Source organism: Curcuma longa, chromosome 7, assembly GCF_044706935.1.
Source record: "Curcuma longa cultivar G26 ecotype Majalengka, Jawa Barat chromosome 7, ITB_CL_G26_1.1, whole genome shotgun sequence".
Lineage (NCBI taxonomy): Eukaryota > Viridiplantae > Streptophyta > Magnoliopsida > Zingiberales > Zingiberaceae > Curcuma > Curcuma longa.
This window is the reverse complement of record NC_133867.1, coordinates 8,851,543-8,873,585: the sequence shown is the minus strand read 5'-3', so window position 1 is coordinate 8,873,585 and position 22,043 is coordinate 8,851,543. Positions and strand designations below refer to the sequence as shown.

Here is a 22,043-nt window from a genome sequence, read left to right as displayed (position 1 = left end):
TATATCTTTAACTTAATCGATAATTGATTCTCTGACAATACTTTTACTTATATTGAATGAAGTATTTTATTTTTTAAGAGGGCAAGGGTAGCGAAGCCAGGCAATACCCTCCTCCGTCGTAATCAACTGTACGTAGCAGATGGTTGTGGGACCGACCGTGTGGGGCCGCTGAAGAGGACACAGGAAGTGTTTTTTTTAGAAAAAAGTCGTTTAATATGATTATTGTTATGGGCGTGCTATGGGCGTAAAGATTCAGGTTAGGTTAACCACGTCAGAAGAGGTAATAAGGATGGCCACATTCAAGGAGGTGGGTGAAGCAAGCAAGGCCCAGTCTAAGCCTCTGGTAACTCACTTGGTTAACCCCTGTGAACGAATATCGGCTCCTCCAGTCCCCCTCCTCGTCAACCGTCTCAAAGTCGAGACAAGCCCCATCTCGGCTCGGATCCGTAACTTCACGACGATCCGAACTCCGTCGCAACCAGGATACTGGGACACTTGCCGGACCGAATTTCACCTCGGTTGGGAGTCGAATTCCACTTCTGTTCAGTCTCCGGATTGAAATCCTCTTGCGATACGGGGACAAGGTCTCTCTCCGAGCCGAGCTCCACCTCGGCTCGGAGTAGAACTCCGCTTCGGCATCCTTACCTCACTCAACAAGTCCTATCAGAAAAGACATATCCAATCTCTCCATTTCCCAAGGGCCACTCCGCCCCTTATTTGTTATGAATGTTCTCCTTGTCCTCCCACCTGTCTCTCATAAGGGGGCACGTGCTTGATACGACTTCTCTTTTAATGTATGATAGCGATGGGACATACTCGCCTGTTACACCATCCCTCTGGATACCCCCCTTTATACACCTCGGGACACGTTCATAACGGTGAGGGAACCCCCATCACATCGAGATGGGACACAACGTTTTCTCCTCCCTTAAAGGGTTAGCATCTTGCTGGAGAAGGTACGTACAGACAAGCCCTGAAAACTTTTCTTCCATCTCTCGTTCGAGAGATCTCTTCTCATCTAGCCGCTAACTTAAGCATCGGAGTGGTCGCGCCAGGGACCCCCTTGGCCCTCCATCTCACGGGTTTCTTTCTTGCAGGATACTTACTACTCGTCCTCTTGACCGCTCAAGTGATCCAGGCGAGGTACTGTAGAGGGAGTTAGCCGCTCGGTCTAAGAAAGCAGATCTCAACATTATTATAATTTATGGGTTTTGTCGCAATGCGGGTATGCCTAATGAGAAAGAGATAGTATTTGTGAAATTTTTAAATGTATTCTTTGACCATTTAAAAGTATATAATTAAATTTGTAAAATTGATATGGTTTAAGAAAAGAAAGGATGCTTAGTAGAAGAGTAAAATTGTATTTCATATGTTGCAATGCTACAAATAGTTAGAGGATCTTTGTAGAAGTGATACTACAAATAGAAAAAAATACATATTTAGTAAGAATTTAAATAGAAAATGCACCACGACAAATCTACAAAAAAAAAATCCGAAATAAATGTTATAATAGTTAACGGCGAATCAATCAGTAGATTCGTTCGGAATTGGGGACCAATTAAAAGCTTCCACGTGCCCTCGTCGATTAGCCCCCGACGGCTGACGGCGGGTAGCCGGCACCACCTTAACGACGAAATACAATTAATCCCCTCAATTAATGGACCTAATTATTAATCCAGTTAAGTACTACCTCCTTTCATACCTCACTAATAATTGGGTGTGTCGAGTCCATAATATTAACAGGTCTCGTAGTCACATGGGTACGCCGTTTGAGTGCAGGACACCTTTATTATTATTTTCTTAAAAAAAAAATATTAACACGCTACATGAATACTTTTATTTCAATATTTTATAACAATAATAATTATAATATATGATAATTACGATCATAACCACTATAATATATTTAATTTTTTAAAATTATTATATATGAAATATTTATATATTAAAATAATATTTATCAACTTATTTAAAATTATTAAAAATTAATTGAATCTAATGATGTAGTTTATAAGATGGAAATATTAAAATGGAGAGTAACGTGTAGCTGTTATAATTCTAATAAAATTATTATAACTTTATTAAAATTATAATATAATAAAATATATTTTTTCTATATATTAATCAAAATTACTCAAACTATATTAAAATACTCTGACTCATCAAAATTACTTTAATATTAATTGACACAATTTATAACCGATACTATCATAATTAATGTAAGTTGTCTCAATTACCATCATAATTATTATAACATATAAAATAATGTGGATAAAAATTAAAAGAACGCTCCTTATTGCTATTTGAAATGTCAAAATAGTATGCTTTTATTTATCATCAAAATAATACTCTCATCCATCTTAATTTATTTTTACCCTCGAAATATCTTTTTATTCGTAGTATTTAGTAATTATAATTCATAAATGAATATATATATATATATATATTTTAATATTTCGACTTTCTGTGCCTATCGCAGCCCTAGTTGTAGCTGCTTAGCCAGTAGACGCTATCTAACGTTCCCGAAAAAAAAAGGTAAAACCCCCATCTTAATTACATAATTAAAGACTAATAACAGCTTAATCCATCTTCCTTTGATTAATCTTGCTCCGTTCTTTTTCCATTTTGCTTTTTTTTTTGCCTTTCTGCCCTTCGAATCCGATTCCCAAATCCTCCTCCGCCGGAATCCATGGCGGCCGTGCTCTAGATCCGACCACTTGCCCAGTTCCAAGCGCTTCCGCAGCCTTCGATGAAGCGGAGCAAGAGCGGCGACTCAGTCCTCTCTCGCCGCTGGAAGTCGTCGTTCTTCGTCCTCGGTGCTGCCCTGCTCTACCTCCTCCTCATCGCCCTTAAGTTCCGCTTTTTCCTCGATGTCGGCCTCGAACGGACGCTGGATGAAGTCGGGAGTGGACTGCCCGGTTCGTCCGACATCGTCGGCGCTGAACAACGGAAGTTGGAGGACGGACGGAACTTTGATGCCGTACGGAAGCCACGCGGATACGACGCCCTCGCCCGCAGCGAGAAGTTTCGCGAAGGCTACGGCCGCATCACCGGTGAAGTGATGCGGCAGTACCTGCGGGGCCGGGGCCAGGGCCGGCAGCGGAGAGGCAATTTCTCGGAGTTGGAGAGAATGGCGCAGGAGGCGTGGGCTGTTGGCCTCAAGACTTGGGAGGAGGTGGAGAACTATGATGCCCGGGCTGACTTGAAGACTGCTACCATAATTGAACGGAACACGCAGTCTTCTTGCCCGTCGTCGATGTCGATGAGCAGCAATGAGGACGCGGCGAAGAGTGAGCAGGTGATATTTCTACCCTGCGGGTTGGCGGTAGGGTCGTCGATCACGTATGTGGGCACGCCGCACACTGCCCATAAGGAGTATGTACCTCAGCTTGATCGCCGAGGACAAGAGTATCAAACTGTCCTGGTTTCCCAGTTCATGGTAGAGTTGCAGGGGCTCAAGTCAGTGCAAAATGAAGACCCGCCCAAGCTTCTTCATTTCAATCCAAGGCTTAAGGGTGACTGGAGTGAAAAGCCGATCATTGAGCACAATACATGCTACCGTATGCAGTGGGGAAAGGCACTGCGCTGCAATGGGGAGGCTTCCAAGGGTGATGATGCAACTGGTAATGCTCTATAGCTTGTAGCTTGCTCACTAATTTTACTATGATATGCTTATTTTAGTTGTATTGGTTCATCTTGTGAGATGCATTTTTGCCTGCACACAATTAATTTTCTGTTGCTATCATGCTTTCTTTCAATGACTTACTTAGGTATACCTTCACACCTGACATAGTTTTAGCTGTCCCAAAACTATGTTTTTTCGGTGCATGCTAATGTATCGTTACTTGTTGTTCTTATATTTTTATTTTTCCTCAACTTAACTGGTTAAAATTTCCAATATAGAGGACAATGACTAGTTAATTTTGCAGTGAAAGCAAAATGTATTGTTATTTTCTTCTTTTGGTGCCTGGTGTTCATTTAGTTAATAAGACAAGTGTGACCTATCTGTTGAGGATGATGTTCATGATTTCTTATAACAATCGAGCATATTGTCTAAGCGCTGTGGATGTAGCATCCTGCACGTTGCCAAACTGAAAATTGTAATAGTCATTAAGGCTCATATTTCCTTTGGTGTTACATTCACTACTTATGATGCTTTTGGTTTTGGGGAAAAAACTTTTGTTTGTCATTGCTTCTATAACTTTCATTCAATGATTCATGTTTCCATTGCACTTTCTGAATATTGTGATGGTTGGGCATAGATATTATGTTTCGGCTAAAATATGCAACATTCACTTGTTTTGTAGTTGATGATTTTGTCAAATGTGAAAGTTGGGAGCACGAGGATACTACTAACCTGAAAGAACCAAAAACAATTTCATGGTTGAAGAGATTCATTGGTCGTGCGAAGAAGCCAGAAATGAAATGGCCTTTTCCATTCACAGAGGGTAAGCTTTTCGTTTTAACAATTCAAGCTGGAGTTGAAGGATACCATATTTATGTTGGTGGCCGCCACATTTCTTCTTTCCCATATCGGACGGTATGTAATTTTTGCCTTTCTTCTTTATTTTTAAAGTTACTTTTCCATTTGTAGTAACTTGAAAGATTTAGAGGAACTTGATTTGCAAATATGCTCGTTCTATGAATTGGGTCAAATCCTTTATTGCATCGTAGTAACTTGGGATCTTCACTCTGTGTGCACTGGGACAGGGATTTCCCCTCGAAGATGCAACTGGTTTAGCAACGAAGGGAGATGTTGACATACACTCAGTTTATGCTACTTCTCTTCCTACTACACATCCCAGCTTCTCTGTTCAACAAATATTAGACATGTCAGAGAGATGGAAGTCCCCTCCGCTGCTACAAAGCTCAGTAGAACTTTTCATTGGTATATTATCAGCATCAAATCATTTTGCTGAACGTATGGCTATAAGGAAAACATGGATGCAATATCCTGCAATCCGATCATCAACTGTTGTAGCCCGCTTCTTTGTTGCACTGGTAAATTGTATTTGTATATTTTAAAATCTGTGCTTGTTTATGTTTTGGTAACTAAAAACTGACATGAAAGGAACTCTCAAAGTAGCCTAGAACTAACCTTCATTTTGGCAATTTAGGTATCACCTACAATAAGAGGCAGATAAAATGGTTATAATGTACCTTACACATTCTATCCAAACTAAAATGTGTACAATAGATATGAAACATTATTTATGCCTTACCTTCGATTGTATTTCTTAAGATTCTTTCAAAGCCTCCACCAACTCTGTGCACTTAAATAAATGAAAATTGTTGTTCTGTCGTGTAATGATTCTTCTTGTACTAAATTCAAGTTAACCTGTTGATTGAGAATCTACCTATATTTATCTTTGTTAGGGCCTTATGCACTCTTTGCTTAGTACTTCCAAGCAAAATTCTTTATGCCCCTTCATTTTCTTAGAAGAATGAGATCTTTCATTGTAATATTGGCTGCTCATTGATCTCTAAACAGTCTCTTACATGGTTCGGTGCTCTTTACTCTTACATTTTAGAAATAAGTTTTTCACAATCTTTCTTCATCCTGTGCATGCTAAAGAGTCCAAAACCATCTCATAGGATATATGACGACTAGATGTTGTATGTTTTATATACATTTAAGATGCTGTATGGAAATTGATGAATTATCCAAGTCACGATCGAATAAAAATCTATTATTAGTAAAAGAGGCTTTTCACTATGTTAAGGTCATTCTGTCAAATGATTGTGTTCTTCAGTGTTGACACATCCAATCAAAAGCACATTTACATGCTTCATTGTTTTGACTACAACTATTAAACTCTTTCATACATTGTTTTGCATCTATTTTCTTTTCTATTGTTTATGAAAAATTGCATTATCAGAGTCCAAGGAAGGAGTTAAATGCAGCACTGAAGAAAGAGGCCGAGTATTTTGGAGATATTGTGATTTTGCCATTTATGGACCACTATGATCTAGTGGTACTTAAAACAATAGCAATTTGTGAATTTGGAGTGAGTCAAAACCTTTCACTCTTTAGAACATCATGTGTCAAGTTTGCCTAGAAGACATTATCTATAATGATGTATGACTCTTCTATCATCCTTGTCCTATAGGTTCAGAATTTAACTGCACGATATATCATGAAATGCGACGATGATACATTCATTAGGGTGGATGTTATCATGAGCAGAATTCAAGGGGTTGCTCCTCATGCTTCTCTTTACTTGGGTAACCTAAACATCTTGCATCGACCACTCCGAAGTGGAAAATGGGCAGTCACATTTGAGGCAAGTAGTTTCCCTTCTTCTAACACAATTCTTTTGCGACTCTGATACCAACACATCTCGATATCTTTGTAGTTGCCAATTTATGTCATTTAACTCAGTTTCTAATCGACTTATTACAGGAATGGCCAGAGGAGGTGTATCCTCCATATGCCAATGGACCCGGGTACATCATTTCAAGTGACATCGCCAAATTTGTTGTATCCCAACATGCTAACCAAAGCTTAAGAGTAAGCCTGATAACTCGAGGCTCTAGAATTTCATATCGTCTGATACGTCGAATACCTTTGATCATGTTCTTCTACCACTTACTGGTTGCAGCTATTCAAGATGGAAGATGTGAGCATGGGCATGTGGGTCGAAGAATTCAACACCACAACATCCGTTCAGTACTCACACAGCTGGAAGTTCTGCCAATATGGATGCCTTGAGAACTACTACACAGCCCACTACCAGTCGCCACGGCAGATGCTCTGCCTCTGGGACAAACTCTCTCATGGCTTTGCTCAATGTTGCAATTTCAGATGACCTGGGGCATTTTGAATTTTGGTGCTTCCTTCGATAGCTTGCTTCCTCCTTGGGAGTCAACTTGTTGCAAAGCCCAGCTCACAGAATTAGTGCTAGTGTAAATCCATTTTTTATCGATTAAAAGACCCTTCTTGTTCAGGTTTTTGCAGTTAAAAGAAAGTAGTTTATGGAGCCATTGCGATCCAATAAGCATCATTTCCTCTACACACTTTGCCATTGATTTCTTAAATGGCAAAATGGACATATTTCCATTCTTTTTATGGAGATCATTTGCGAGATTAAGGCTACATAAGTTCTCGGTGAAAATGTAGATGTGTTCATTTGTTTAGAGGCTCGGAGGCCAAATGGAGAGAGAAAGAAAGAACAGTTCAAAAGATTTCAGAATTGAGTTTCTTTTAAAGACCTTTTAGTAGATAAACAATTAAACTAAATAAAAATTTATAAAATATATTTGATAATTATCGAGAATGTTATCATGCGCGACATAGTCGTGCATGATCCGTGCGCGACGCCCTGACCCATCGCCATCGCCGCCACTCCTACCACCCCGTCCGGCTATTGTCGGTCGCCGACTTGGCCGCGATCGACGCGCCGCTCACCGATGCTCCGTCCAACGACGGATTTCAGTTGGATAGTGATCGAAATTCGACGAATTTGGTCGGAAACAGGGGCGATCGCGGCTGCGCCACTGCCAACCTTGTTTTCGACCGAAATTCATCGAATTTCGGCCACTATTCGATCGGAATCCGACGTCGGACGGAACGACGGCGAGCTGCGCATCGATCGCGCCTGAGGGAGAGGTCGGCGGTGGTCGGACGGCGCGGCGGCAGTGGCGGTGGGTCATGGGTGTCACGCACGGGTCGCGGATTCCTCGTTGGACGGAGCGCCGCTCACCGACGCTCCGTCCAACGACGGATTCCGACTGGATAGTGATCGGAATCCGACGAATTTGGTCGGAAACAGGGCCGATCGCGGCTGCACCACTGCCAACCCTGTTTCCAGCCGAAATTCGTTGAATTCTGGCTACTATCTGGTCGGAATCCGACGTCGGACGAAACGCCGATGAGCTGCGCGTCGATCACGCCCGAGGGAGAGGTCGGCGGTGGCCGGACGGCGCGGCGGCAGCGGCGGTGGGTCATGGGTGTCACGCATGGGTCGCGGATTCCTCGTTGGACGGAGCGCCGCTCACCGACGCTCCGTCCAACAACGAATTCCGACTAGATAGTGATCGGAATACGATGAATTTGGTCGGAAACAGGGTCGATCGCGGCTGCGCCACTGCCAACCCTATTTCTTCATTATAAATCCGACGTTATTGCGCGTCGATCGCGCTCGAGGGAGAGGTCGCCAATGGCCGAACAACGCGGCAGCAGCGACGGTGGGTCATGGGTGTCGCGCATGGGTCACGGATTTCTTGTTGGGTCACAGGTGTTGCGCACATGTAGCGGATTCCCCGTTGAGTCACGAGGTGTCGTGCACGGGTCACAGATTCCTCGTTGCGCAGCATAGATCGCCGGCTGGCATACTCCCCTTCTCCCTAAGACAGCCGCATCCGCTGTCGTCCGAGTCGCAGAGACCGTAGGAGCCACAGGATGTGGGGATCTCGCAGCGGTCGGCGATCGCCCGGAGATACTCGATCCAGATGGAGCCGTTCCAGTAGTAAGAGCGGAGGTTGCCGTTGGATTCCAGAGTCAGGCGCCGGAGCCCGTGGATTCGCCGATTGAAGGTGTTGAAAGGGAGCACGTCGACAGGGGCCGCCTCGGTTTGGTACATCCCTTAAAAACCCCTCTCCCACTCGCGCGTAGATAGCTCCTCCGCCGGGGATGATCTGGGCCTTGGCTTCCAAGACGCTGTGCTTCCAGTACATCACCGGCGGAGCGCCTCCAGGCGACGCCATGTAAAAGGCGAAGTAGCTCCGCCCCAATTTCATGGAGAACCTTCGATCCCTAGGAAATAGATATCTTGCAGAGGCAAAGGTCACGAACTTGTCGGACGGAAATTCGGAAAATCGAAGCTTTGCCAAAGAACCATGTCGGATTTCTCCGCCGCCGCCGAGAAAGAAGACGCCGGTTGGATCGGCGAGAAGGGGTTGGAACTTGGAGTAGGAGGAGGGGTCATGGTTGGCGCAGAAACCTCTAACGATCTCGTGCGACGCCGCAGTGAAGCGGCGCTGCAGCAGCCATGGCGGAGGAGGAGAAACGACCTTCTTCTCTTTCATCGTCTTTTTTTATAAATATTTTAAAATTTAAAATTTTAATGTATTCATATTTTAACATAATAGTGTAATTTTAATTAAATTGAATTAGAAAAATATTAAACTTACTCCCAATTAACCATAGTTTTTACTGAAATTAGGATATTTTTAGAACAAAAAATAGTCATTACACTAATTTTGAAATGTGTATTTTTATTAATTTAATTTTGGCAAAAACAAAAAAAAAATTTATTTTTACTGAGTGAAGCTCTACAGGAAGCATCGGATATTCCGATTAAAGCAAATGTAACATATATTACATATATATTTCACGTCTACGTGGCGTGAATCAACGGACTACGGAAATGTATGTCCTCTTCGATGTGTGACACGTATGCTAAGATTCGTGAGTTAACTCGTTCTTCTTAAGGCAAACGACCAAGTAGTAACGAATTAGTATCCACCTTCTTGAAGAAGGATCCGCGACTCTTCGTAATGCAAACGATCGCTTAACGCTGCTCTCGCGTCTCTTTCCCTCGCTTCGCCGCCTCGCCTTCCTCCTCCTCCTCCTCCTCCTCCTTCGCCTCCTACCCCGCCTTCTCCTCCTCCTCTAGGCATCCGGGGACGAGTGGCGTCGTCGACCACCACGAGGAACCGGCAGTGCCGGCACCGGTGCGGCAGACGTGGCGCGGCGGAGCCATCGGATTTGATGCGGGCGAATGAGGAGCGAGAGGAGGAGGTTTTCGACGCGTCGAAGAGGAAAAGGGGAATCGCCGACGGAACCACTATTGCGGCCCGCGGAAGCGGTCGTTGATGGGTCTGCAGATGACATGGCACGCGCGCTGCCGCAGGGGAGGCGCCGCTCCTCTCGGCCTTAAGAACCTCGGCAACTCTTGCTTTCTTAATAGCGTCCTCCAGTGCCTCACCTACACCCCTCCCCTCGCCCAGTTCTGCCTTGCCTCCCGCCATTCCTCACTCTGTAAACCCTAGCCCCGCCCCCATCCCTATTTTCCTTTTTGGAAATCTCATCAAAATCCATTTTTTGTGTGCTTGGAGAACTAATTGTGGGTTTGTTTGTTTTGCAGGCAAGTCGGTGTGCGCGAATCGGGAGAAGGAGTGCCCTTTCTGCATCCTCGAGCGGCAAATCGTTCGATCACTCACCCTCGACGGAGCGAATATCACCGAATCGCCGTCCAAGATTCTAAAGTGCTTGTCTCTATTCGCGGAGCATTTCCGTTGGGGGCGCCAGGAGGACGCTCACGAGTTCCTTCGATATGTGATTGACGCATGCCATAATGCCTGCCTCAAGATCCACAAGCTAAGTGGTTGTGGTGGAGACAGTGGAGGGGTGGCTAATGGAGATTCTAAAGTGGAGGAGCGCTCGAGGCCCAGCACAGTGATGAACGAGATCTTTGGAGGGGCGTTGCTAAGTCAGGTGAAGTGCCTCGCTTGCAATGGGGATTCGAACAAGGTGGACGAGATTTTGGATATCTGTCTCGATGTTTTCCACAACAGCTCCTTGAAGGATGCTCTTGCTCGATTTTTTCAGCCTGAAGAATTGGATGGCAACAATAAATACAGATGCAGCAAGTAAAAGAGTCATTCTGACGTTTTCTTTCCTAGCATAATACTGTAAACTATGTAAAAGATATTTATTTATTTATTTTTCTTCATTTCAGTTGTAAGAAACTCTCAATAGCAAAGAAGCAGATGTTTATACTTCGAGCACCAAATGTTCTAGTCATCCAACTAAAGGTGAAAATTTTCTTGTTGTTCTCTACCTCAAATATATTAATTGTATTTCTGTGAGAATCTTAAAGGTAAGATGCATTTCCTGTAGAGATTTGAAGGCATACACGGTGGGAAGATTAATCGAAACATTGATTTTGATGAGCTTCTTGGGCTTTCAAAGTTCATGTCCAATACGAGTCAGGTTTGTTTGTCCTACACTTCTAGTTATATTCTATAGTGGCAATTGATTGAATTGTGTTCAGCAGTAGTCTCTTTTGTAGAGTAGGCAATGACCAATGTAAGCACATAAGTTGTAGGTTTCTGTGATTAACTGTTGATGCATCTGAACATCTGTAAACCTGTTAAATAGCTCGGAACTAAATATTGAAAATGCAGAAAAGAGTTGTATTCTAAGAAAGCTTTTGTTCCAGGATTCAAATCAGTTTATATCACTTAGTTATAGACAAATGATGTTAATCTATTAAATTGCATAGTCAATTCAATTCTAACTTTGTTAATGCTACATAGTGTGATTTTGTATGATAACATTTTAAAATTCATGCATATAGGATATCTTAGGATTAACTACCTTTCATCGCCGTAGTCATTAGATGTAAGACTTTTCTTCCTCTGGAACTATAAGAGTATGGCTAATGAATGCTAGTTAAAATTGTCTATAGTGATTTCAGTAAAGATGATTCACGTATCAATATGTTTTGGATGTTGGTCCTGTCACAATCATAACCAATTTGGTTCAGATTTGAGAGCTCTTGTAGTTTTTATGGCCTGATTTGATCAATGCTTTAAAGTCTTCTATATTCCCCCCTTGAACGAGCATAAACTGACTCTTGGTTACTCATGAATCATGTGCACTCCTTATGGAGTGTTTCCGTATGAGTTCTGTTTCTTCTATCTTTTATATCTAGGTTTGTAGTAGCATTTATGTAGCAGACAGAATGCTACTGTTGAATATATCGAGGCTGAAGTGTTTATCCTTGCTGTTTAGATTGAAAGCTGGGTTTGTGTTTATGAAAAATATGAGGTTGATGTTAATCTTTCAGGCATCCTAAGATCTGATGCCTGAAAAGCCACCTGTATATTTTCTGTATTCTGAAATTGAGAGGTTCGGTTGTCAATCAAATCCAAAACGTATCTGGCAAAATCAATGTCAGGTAAGTCAAAAAATATGAATATCATCCATTATGGATTAGTAGGATCAGAATCGATGAAAAAAATTTTAAAAGAGAAGAATGAAACAACATTTAAATAAGTGGAGAAAAGAACTATAAGTTGCTAACAAATTTTGTTAAACACATAACTATAAGCAAGCACCCATAATAGGATTTGATGGTATTCCTAAATATCAAAAATATAATCAAAATCTTACAAATTATGATAATTTTATCAATTATGATGGTTCCATTGACCCATTAACTTTGTTGGTCCAAGCTTCAATTTCTTCTTAATTTAGTCTTCTTTCCATGTTTCATATTGACCTCTAAAGTTCCACAATTCAAAATTGATTCATCTCACTCTTGCGAATTCATGCTTAATTCTTTCAATTTATATTGAGATCTGACTAGTCAGATGTTTACTGTTCCTTTACACAATATCTCTTAGGTTTTGATCATGTGCCCAAGAAATCAAGAAAAAACAGATTGAACATGACCAATCTGGATCTAACTCAGCTGTACTGGATCAGCCATTTTTTCCAACTATAATCTGAACTATTTATAATCTTGCAGACTAGGCTATTCTGGTCCGCTAGTTCCTAGTCCTTGGCTAAAGTTTACCAAATTTTTTATCCTAGTTGTGTGTTGAAGGTTAATATATGTTTCCTATTGGTGGTGATCTTTTGTTATTGACTAACAAGGAGGTTAAGTCGTCAATTGTGGTTCTATTACAAGGTAAGAGACCTTAGAGCATCCCATTGATCACCTGGTGGTTCAGTGCACACCTCTTGTAAGGGATCAATTTTGGCTATGTGGGCCTTGAGAAATCATGCAGGTCTAAAATCATGTGGAGAAGCTTATCACTGACTGGCTACTTTAATTGCAAGCTGGAAGTGGGATAATAACTAAGATGAGCCTGGGGTTTAAGCACTGTGGATCATATAGTTTGAGGCTCTCTAAGAATTGAGTCTATAATCATCTATAGGTCATAAGACTAGCTTGCGAAGCACATTTTGGACAGTATCATTGTTGAGTATAAGACAACTTAATCATGGAAACTTAATCATGGAATTCTGGAAGTGTTTGTTACGAAATTTTGTTTCAATAATAGTGTATGCTAATATGCTAAGGTTTATTGACTTTTCTTCTCCATCCTCTCAACTTTGGCATTACACAAACAGAAGGATGATTTCTCCAGTAACTTCATTTTCGTGCACCTACTTTCAGACGATTTGTCTTTCTCAGTGGTTGAACAATTAGTTCTGTTACTGGAATCATTAGGGGTGCAGTAGAGAAAGTGGCCATCAGTGTGTAGTTTCACTGGGCTGATTTTGCATTTTATGGGTTGGTTTCTTGAGACGGCAGCTGAGTTAAAAACTGTTGTATGATAGCAACAAGTCGATAATCAGTGCAGTTGAGTATTGTGAGTGCTAGTTAGTTTGTGTTTAGGATGTTACATGTCAAATTCGTAGGATAATTACTGGAAGTCATGACCAAAGTATGATTTAGTTTACTTAGATTACCTTCCTTTGATTTTGTTGAACACGCTCTAGAAGCCACTGTCATAGGTATCCATGTAAACCAACCCAAGTTGCTTTTTGGCAGAAAAACACCAAGCTTCTTAATGCCAGACATGCATATAGGCCTCACTGCAGTTAATCTCTTTGATGTTGGTTACCCTGCAGATTTCTCTCTCGGTTGCTCTTTTTTGTTGATCCTTGATTCAGAGGTGAAGTTCATGCATATTTAACACTGCCCTTTTTTTAATTGTTGACATAGATATGTTTTATATGTTATTACTCTACTTGATTTTTTTTTGTTGGAGAAAATGTAACTGAGTGTATGATATTTGTTGGCACAACTACAAGCATTATATTTATGTTCTAAGGTTCATGCCACCTAGATCTGTTGTGTATTCACCTTGCATGTTGCATAAGCTATCAAATTCAAATGATACACTTATATTTACCACTACGATACCTAATTTACAGACCACAATATATTCATATTTATTGCTTTTCTCACTTTAATTGTTTAAAAAATAAGGTTAAATTCTTTCACTAATTGCATATAGAATGCACATATAGCTAGAGCTAGATCAACCCTAGACTCTAGTGAGTTCATATTCACGTCTAAACAAATCTTAGCTTATTCTTTGAGCTTAATCTATTCTTAGTGGATGATAATAAGGTTCCTGCTAAGCCCATTCAGTTTAGTTTTTTCTCCTACCATTGTTGGCTGGAGCAATGACCTATTGCCTTTCTTACCTTCCCTTTACTTCACTGATGGGCTATGAATATGTTAGCTGGATAACCTTCAGATGATGCATTTTTGTCAAGGCTATTCAGATTTCTTATCTTGAGTTATTCTAGTTACAGGATCTGGAGCCAGAGTACAGTCTTTTCGGTTGTATAGTACACTCAGGCTTCTCACCAGAATCTGGACATTATTACGCTTACATTAAGGTAGCCACTTGTTGAATTGCTTATTCAACCTTCAACATTTTGTTGAATATACATATAGTACTATCTTTTTTTTTATTCATGTTTCATCGGGTTTATTCTTTATAGGATGCTTCTGGTCGATGGTTCTGTTGTAATGATGCCCATGTTTCACTTTCAAGCTCACAAGAAGTTTTGTCTGAGAAGGTTTACATGCTTTTTTATATACGCACCAACAGGTGCCCGAAGCCAACCAAATCTGCTTTGTCTTGCAATGGTTTCAAACCATCTATTGTAAATGGAAGCGGTGTTCAAAGCCAGAAGACTGTACAAGTTCTAAAATCAACAATTGCTAATTCCAATGGGGCATCTTCTACAAATAATGGTTCAGCATTGCTGAAGAACGGCAAACCATTGTCATCTCCACAAATTAATCTGAAGAATCTTGAGACAAAAAGGACTTTACCAAATGGTAATGGGAACCTTAATATTCAGAAAAAGGGAGCTAGTGGAGAAGGCACAACAGCACATGCTAGCAGTTCCCTGAGTGAAAATAAGACGGTACAAAAATTCGAGACGTTGACTTCTAATCTCAATGCCACTAGTGTAGACAACATATCATCCGAGGGGCAGCAGAATAAGCATTTGCCTCTTTTGCCAAATGGAAATGGGTGTTCTCAACCATCAAAGAGACACTCAAACTCAGAGGGCACTGAGTATGTAGCAGCTACAAGAAAAGATTCTGGTAATGCCAGTTCAGTTAAACTGAAGATTGATAAGCATCAAAAAGTTAATCCAGAAGTACACAATACGAAAAGCAGGGAAAATTCCGATTCAAGCACTAATGATTCCACCGCTTTGCCAAGGGAAAATGGCTCATACAAGAATCAGATATCATGTGGCAAAAGACATTCTCGAGAAATTGAAAAGTTCAAAGAATTGTGAGTCTCATTCTTTTTCTGTTCTTTTTTCATTTCTGTTAATGCCACTCTTTACACTGACATAAAACGAAATGCGTCGGTACCAGGTGCAAATATTTTCTATATTATTCTCGTCTTGCGCTTATAGGATCAGTAGAAGTGCTTATATGATACTTAACTGTGTCTCTCTCTCCCACATTTTCTTCTTCAATATTGTGGATTGCAGTTTTCATTCATCTTCTGTAGATTATGACGTGCTTACTTATTTCTTTCTCGTCATCGCGATGATGCTTTTTAGGCTATCCGGAGAAGCCTCATCCGAACTGCACTCTTGTGGATGGGTGGATAAAGTTCAAGACTTTATGCGAGCTAAAAAAAGATTATGCATGCAAGCAGCAGATGTCTCTTATGATAAGAGTTCAATAAGGTAAAGATCTGCTAGAATTTTGCACTCAATGAGTTTATCTTTTGAGGAATTCTCTAATTTTAAGATGATACTGTTTATTTTGCACACTGACTTTGTTGTGGCTCCCCTTGCACAATGCAGGAAACAATTGATAAGTGATGCAAGGAAGACTTTCATCTCACAAATTCCAGAATCGTTAAAGGAGCATCTCATCGAACGCCTAAGATCTTTTAGTCAAGAAGCACCTCTTTCAGATCCTTAAGTATCGAATACGGTACGGTCTCGAGTAATTTTGATCAATCTGATTTCGAAGATCTGAAAAAAAACTTTCACTCATCCAGTCTTATATGCTGCGACTGGATGATGATCGGGCATAAAACCGACTATTTCAAACTCTGCCTGAAGCACCTAGTTCCTCATGCCTTCATTAGCAACTCTTCTTCCTCCCTCCATCAATGAGATTCACAATTTTGACTTCGAAATTTTTGTTGTGCCGTTGGAGGTCGAGAGCATGTAAAATGTGTAAGTTTACCACGAAGTTGAGGGTGTTTTATTTGTTTCAGTGCATAAGTATTAGAGTTAATTCTTATCCCTAGTATAATTTTTTGATACATAAAGATTAGTAATTACTTGTATGATAAAAAAAAAGAGCTAATTTTGATTTCTAATAAACAAGTAGATTATATTGAATATTTTTGTTTGATTAAAAATTCCTTTTGTTGATTATTTATGGGAAATTATGAAGAATTTTTTCGTGGTGGTTGTTTGAAATGAAAGATTATAAATCCTGATTTAGGTAGAAATTATTCGGTGGGTTTGGAGTTAGTATTGAATTATTATTATTTAATTCTGAAAAAGAGCATCATATTCTGAATTATTTTTTATTTTATAGAAATGTAAATATATTTGGAGCAAGTATCTGTAAAATTGTGAGTTCTGCGTGTATTTACAAAAAATTAAAGTATTAATATTAATATTTTTTAACAAAGCAGACTATTAGCCATTAGAAGATATTTTAAAATTAAAGTGACGTCATCAATAGTTTTAGTTATTTATTTATTTATTTTTGTCCGATTATTTAAAATCAAACATAAGAAAAATCTTATTACTCTATAAAAAAATCAAATACATTTAAAAGTCACCTTCAAACTACTTATTCCATTTAAATTTTAATTTTTTTGGGGACAATTTTGATTGAATCTTTGACCATTTGCAAACAATGACAACTTATTTTGATGATATTGAAATTATGGTGCATACAAAAGTGTAAAAGAGCCCATAATTAGATTTAGATTGATAGTTAAGTTTATATAAATATAAAATCATATGAATGATATTAAAATATATATCAACTTTTAGAAACAGTAAGGTTTCTTAAAAGCTTATACAATTACTTTTTAAAAAAAGGATAAAAAATAAAACTTATCAATTATTAAAGTGAAAGGGAAGGTGAAATTATGTAAGTGGTCTTCCCTCAACAATTATTATTAAAATGGTCATAGTCCAGCAAATAACATTTCATGTGTTTACTATGTAGCAAATTTGCTGCAGTAGATAAGAGTCAAATGTCGATGAAGTTGAGACAGTGCTCTCCCTATAGTAGTCAACTACAACTCAGTTTACTTTCACAGAAGATCCGACCGTGTGAAACTGCTAATGACGAATTCTATCTTTTACTGTTTAGATCGATCAAACTGATCTAACTCGTCTTAGTTTTGTTCAAGAAACATGGATGAGCCTCAATCAAAAGGAAGACAACAATTCTAAGACGAAGTTGTTCTTCACAAAAGAAGCCTTGTTGTTCTTCACTAACAAACCTATTTCACTACCCAAAACTTCCAACAGATATAGCCAGAAAACATCAAAAGCTTACCTTTTTGTGAATTGCAGAGGCTGCAGAAGGCATTTTTTCAGCAGGGCATTCTCGAGCCCAGTGGCCAGACTTCCCGCACTTGAAACAAGTATTCGAGTCGGTCGAACCAAAGGACTTTCTTGTTGTGCTACCAGAGGCATCAGTTGAGAACGAAGACAACTGCCTGGGGCAGTCCCTGGACCAGTGACCTCCTTGCCCGCATTTGAAGCACGAGTTTGAGGCAGTGGAACTACACTTTCCTGCTGTGTCTGAAAATGTATTGGATGACATGGAACGGTCGGGGCAATCGCGCGACCAGTGGCCTTCCTGTCCACACTTGAAGCAAGATGAACTGGTTCTCTCGCCAGACAGTTGAGTGCTTGAGTTTCTAGTGGTTTCATTAACCTGGTCACCCATCCATTCGAAAAAATCACAACTCTTTCCATGTAAAAGAGAATGCCAATAGGTATTGTTAGGCAAAGATATTAACTTTATTTAGCGCGACTGATGAAGAATAAGCACAGATGACGATGATACAAACACAGTTATCTTCCATAGAACATTGACAAAGGGATAGATTATGTACTCAATATCGAAAAAAGAAATTAAGGGGAAAATATAATCATAACTGGATGAATGAAAAAGTTAGCTTCACTAACACTATTGACAACAGTTAGCAGATCTAAACTGGATCATGTAACTAATGCTACTGTGGTTAAGAAGAGAACATCTTTACAGCCTATCAGGTAAAGAATCTTATCATAAAGTTTTAGAGGCTATTAAAGCTCGAGTGTAGTTGATTCCTGATGCATGGTTCAGACAAGCTTTACAAAATCAATTAGAAACCTTAAACAAGAAGGTGAGTTGGGCAAACGGATGCATTGTTTAAGTTCTAATGGAGGATAAGGCTAATGGTTAAGTTAGAAACAGATGATCCCATTCAATATCATGAGGATGTGATGCGATTAATTACATTTATAGTTACAAAAATCAAATTTCTCATCTCCATGGGATTAGAAGATGAAACCAGCTTTGATGCGCCTACATTTATAGAAACGATAAGCGAGTAAATGAACAAAGAAGCTTATCGGTATGACCTTAAAAGAAAATTTCAAATGCATATTGACTGAACCCAAACAAGTATTATAATATCAGGGCCCAAGCCGACCTGCCAATCGTTTATTTTCAGGTAGAGATCAATTTGGAAGGGTGACCGCAACAAGTGGCAAAGATCCATGGGTTTTGTCAAAGTTGAATCATCTTGACTTGTGTTTACTTTGTTTGGGTCGTGTTTGCATTTTGGTTACAATTTCAGTTTTGAGTTTGGTTTTATTCAGGTCAAAAAGTTGTAAACTAAGCCGTGATCTATTCACAATATATAGGGTTAGAGTCGACAAAGACTCAACCCAGCCTAAAATTGGTACTTCTAGGTGGGTCAGCAGATGGGTAAGACTATCAACAAGTAAATCTACAAATTGGTCGATATGCTTGCTTGACACCAACACACTAGCTTTAGCAAGTTGTTTTCCTTGGTTAGTTAGTTATACAAGGTCCGCAACAACTCCTAAGTTATAACAAGTACTTATCGACTAAACTAGAAGACTCAACTTAAAGGACCAACTTCAAATTGTACAAGGTAGTAATATTTTAAGCAGCTTACTATGAACATAAAGGAACTCTTACACTTTAATAACTGTTCAAACAAAAAATATGAGAATGGAGAAGAAACATATAGATTTTGGTATCATCAAACTTGCTGAAAATGCATCATTCAACTTTCATTTCTAGCTCGCAAATTCTCATCAGATATTTTGAAATTAAAAGGAAACTGTTTAAAAGTAGCATGGTTCAGAGCTAATCTCTTTCTCTATATGTTTCCTTCATATCAACTGCATGACGTGAATTATGATTAGAAAAGGATAAAAATACAAACAAATATACTACCAAAGTTTCGTAGATTTAATAAAATAGAGAGAATCGATATAGCAAGTAAGATAAGATAATCTGTAGACAAAGGTAATGCACAATGATTTTGGCATACCGTATATGGTGATGAACGACTGTTAAAGACATTTTGAGAAGCAGACAGATGAGGTGATGGTTGATCGCACCACTCAAAGAAGCTGCAACCACCATTATCCTAGATGAAAGAGTAATCAGCAAAAAACCAACTATTGAACAGCAATAAGGCCAATAAATTGTTGTTATGCTACCAGGCAGTCGGTTAGATGAAAAAAAAGACCAATCAAGAAAGCAGAAAGTAGCAGGGGCACTTTTTGGATCAAATAATGGCGATTAAGGAACGACTTTGAACAACCACGAACATTTTCACGTTACTTTTTACAGAGAAAGAAATGATATCTTTGAGAAAACACATTGATTTTTTGGTAAAAAAAAATTAATCCGAGATTCCATTTCCGATTCCTAACTGGAGAATATATCTGCGGAGAAGCAAGAAACAATTGAGAAGGAGAAGAATGAAGAATCGATGCTCACCGGGTGAAGAGGACACTTGTAGAACTTCCGACCAGGGTTCTTAGCCGTGTTCGAAGTGCGAATCAAACAAGTCCCAGATCCACAAGGGCACGCCTTCTCCGGCACCTCGCCGTACTCTTTGCTCGCAGAATCTGATCCTCCTCTCAACTCCACTCCGCGCCCGGAATCGCAATCCCTTGCCCAGTGCCCATCCAGGCCGCACCTGAAGCAAGCGCCTCCGCCTGTAGAAGACGCAGGGTTCATCGAGGGAATGCTGCCGGATCGGGGGACCCCGGAGTTCTTCTGTCTCTCACTCAACTGCTTATTCCATACGACGCTATGGCTACCGCGGAGCGCGGCCATGTAGGATCCCTCCTTGGCGTCCGGGCCGCCAGCGTCGGAATCGCCGGAGGAAGAGATGACCTTCTGGCGCTTGAGTCTCCCTACGGAAGCCGCAGCCTCGGCGGCTTCGACCATCGAGAGGAACACATCGTCCTCGTCGACCGCCTCGTTCATCTCGGCGACGCCGCCGTCTGCTCTCGGCGGCGTAGAACAATTCGAGGTTTTGCGACCTTCCATTCCCATCGCTACGAAAGGAAAAAAAATATTAAATTTTACCCCTCAAAGTTTACTCCTTTACTAATATGCTCCCTGTAGTTCCAAAAATAACAAGAGTGCCCCTATTTTCTTGTCGCTTTCCTGTTTACTTGAGAGAAAAGGAAGGAAGGGAGAGGGAGGTGAAGAGTGGGAGAGACTCGGATTGTTATTTATTATATTTTTTAACATTTAAAGATTAAAATTGCATCATTAGATTCAGATCTAAAATAAGTCAACGTCTGACGACTTTTACCCCGTTGACTCTTCATTTTCCGCTTCCAAAGACAATTTCCTGCTAATTGAGAATTTAAAGAGTATTTTTAATATTTAAAAATGATTTTTAGATATGTTTCCGGGTTGAATGAGTAGTATATTAATTATTAACATTAATTTTATATTAATTTACAGCTGTGCAAATAATATTTAATTATTTTTCTTTTTGGTAAAAAAAAAAGTAAAAAAATAGAGGAGAAAGCTCAAGGAGAGCAATCGAGAGGAAGAAGAAGAAGATGAACAACCTCTTCTCCAATTCGTGGAAGCATGCGGACGTCGAGTATCCCGGCGGCGGAGGCGGTGGGGATGTTGAAATGGGAGAGGCCTATGGAGGTGGCGGGGCGAACCTGGACCGTTTCTTCGAGGACGTGGAGGCCATCAAGGAGGAGCTGCGCGAGGTGGAGCGCCTCCACCACAGCCTCAAGGAGGCGAATGAGTCCGGGAAGAGTCTCCACGAGGCGTCGGCGGTGCGCGCCCTCCGCGGCCGGATGGACGCCGACGTCTCCGCCGCCCTGAAGAAGGCCAAGCTCATCAAGCTCCGCCTCGAGTCCCTCGACCGCGCCAACGCCGCCAACCGCGCTGCCCCCGGGTGCGGCCCGGGAAGCTCCACCGACCGCACGCGCACGTCCGTCGTGGCGGCGCTCCGCAAGAAGCTTTGCGAGTGGATGGACGCATTCGCGGACTTGCGCGGCCGGATCGCGGCGGAGTACCGCGAGACCGTCGGTCGGCGGTACTTCACCGTTACTGGGGAGGCTCCCGACGAGGCGACGGTGGAGGCCCTGGTGGCGACAGGGGAGGGGGAGCGGTTCCTGCAGCGGGCGATAGAGGAGCAGGGGCGGGGGCGGGTGGTGGCGGTGGTGGCGGAGATCCAGGAACGGCACGGGGCTGTGGCAGATCTGGAGCGGAGCCTGGCAGAGCTGCATCAGGTGTTCATGGACATGGCGGTGCTGGTGGAGGCGCAGGGGCAGCAGCTGGACAACATCGAGAACAACGTCGGCCGGGCGGAGTCCTTCGTCCGCCGCGGCACCGAGGAACTCGTCACCGCCCGCGCCTACCAGAAGAACTCACGCAAGTGTACCTGCATCGCCATCGTCATCCTCCTCCTAGTCGTCGCCGTCGTCGTCGTCCCCATCGCCGTCTCCCTCGCCAACAAGAGCAAGAATTAGCCCCGAT

General features: G+C 41.2%; 4 protein-coding genes across 6 annotated transcripts; 3 read left to right on the top strand and 1 right to left on the bottom strand.

Moving 5' to 3' along the window:
- The first annotated feature begins 2,670 nt into the window (after nucleotides 1–2,670).
- Nucleotides 2,671–7,069, top strand: LOC141831527 (hydroxyproline O-galactosyltransferase GALT2-like). The gene is made up of 7 exons (XM_074718903.1): nucleotides 2,671–3,623; nucleotides 4,308–4,540; nucleotides 4,711–5,001; nucleotides 5,880–6,008; nucleotides 6,111–6,284; nucleotides 6,404–6,511; nucleotides 6,603–7,069. Exons 1-7 carry the CDS (start codon nucleotides 2,750–2,752, stop codon nucleotides 6,807–6,809), a joined length of 2,016 nt encoding a protein of 671 aa, XP_074575004.1. The 5' UTR covers nucleotides 2,671–2,749; the 3' UTR covers nucleotides 6,810–7,069.
- A 2,556-nt stretch (nucleotides 7,070–9,625) lies between these two features.
- On the top strand, nucleotides 9,626–16,316 carry LOC141831366 (ubiquitin carboxyl-terminal hydrolase 25-like). Of its 3 annotated transcripts, XM_074718723.1 has the most exons (9): nucleotides 9,626–9,982; nucleotides 10,089–10,593; nucleotides 10,683–10,758; nucleotides 10,844–10,936; nucleotides 14,279–14,371; nucleotides 14,477–15,288; nucleotides 15,566–15,694; nucleotides 15,815–15,947; nucleotides 16,015–16,316. In XM_074718723.1, exons 1-8 carry the CDS (start codon nucleotides 9,817–9,819, stop codon nucleotides 15,933–15,935), a joined length of 1,995 nt encoding a protein of 664 aa, XP_074574824.1. In that variant the 5' UTR covers nucleotides 9,626–9,816; the 3' UTR covers nucleotides 15,936–15,947; nucleotides 16,015–16,316. The 3 variants fall into 3 exon arrangements, with proteins under 3 accessions (XP_074574824.1, XP_074574825.1, XP_074574823.1); XM_074718724.1 differs by having other exon boundaries at nucleotides 14,285–14,371; nucleotides 15,815–16,316; XM_074718722.1 differs by having other exon boundaries at nucleotides 15,815–16,316.
- A 1,072-nt stretch (nucleotides 16,317–17,388) lies between these two features.
- LOC141832364 (uncharacterized) lies at nucleotides 17,389–20,533 on the bottom strand. The gene is made up of 3 exons (XM_074719867.1): nucleotides 20,022–20,533; nucleotides 19,567–19,665; nucleotides 17,389–17,930 (listed from the first exon to the last, which is right to left on the bottom strand). The coding sequence occupies exons 1-3, from the start codon at nucleotides 20,514–20,516 to the stop codon at nucleotides 17,535–17,537; spliced, it is 990 nt and encodes a 329-aa protein (XP_074575968.1). The 5' UTR covers nucleotides 20,517–20,533; the 3' UTR covers nucleotides 17,389–17,534.
- Nucleotides 20,534–21,106: 573 nt separating this feature from the next.
- Nucleotides 21,107–22,036, top strand: LOC141831899 (syntaxin-121-like). The gene has a single exon (XM_074719316.1). The coding sequence runs from the start codon at nucleotides 21,107–21,109 to the stop codon at nucleotides 22,034–22,036; it is 930 nt and encodes a 309-aa protein (XP_074575417.1).
- Nucleotides 22,037–22,043: the final 7 nt, after the last annotated feature.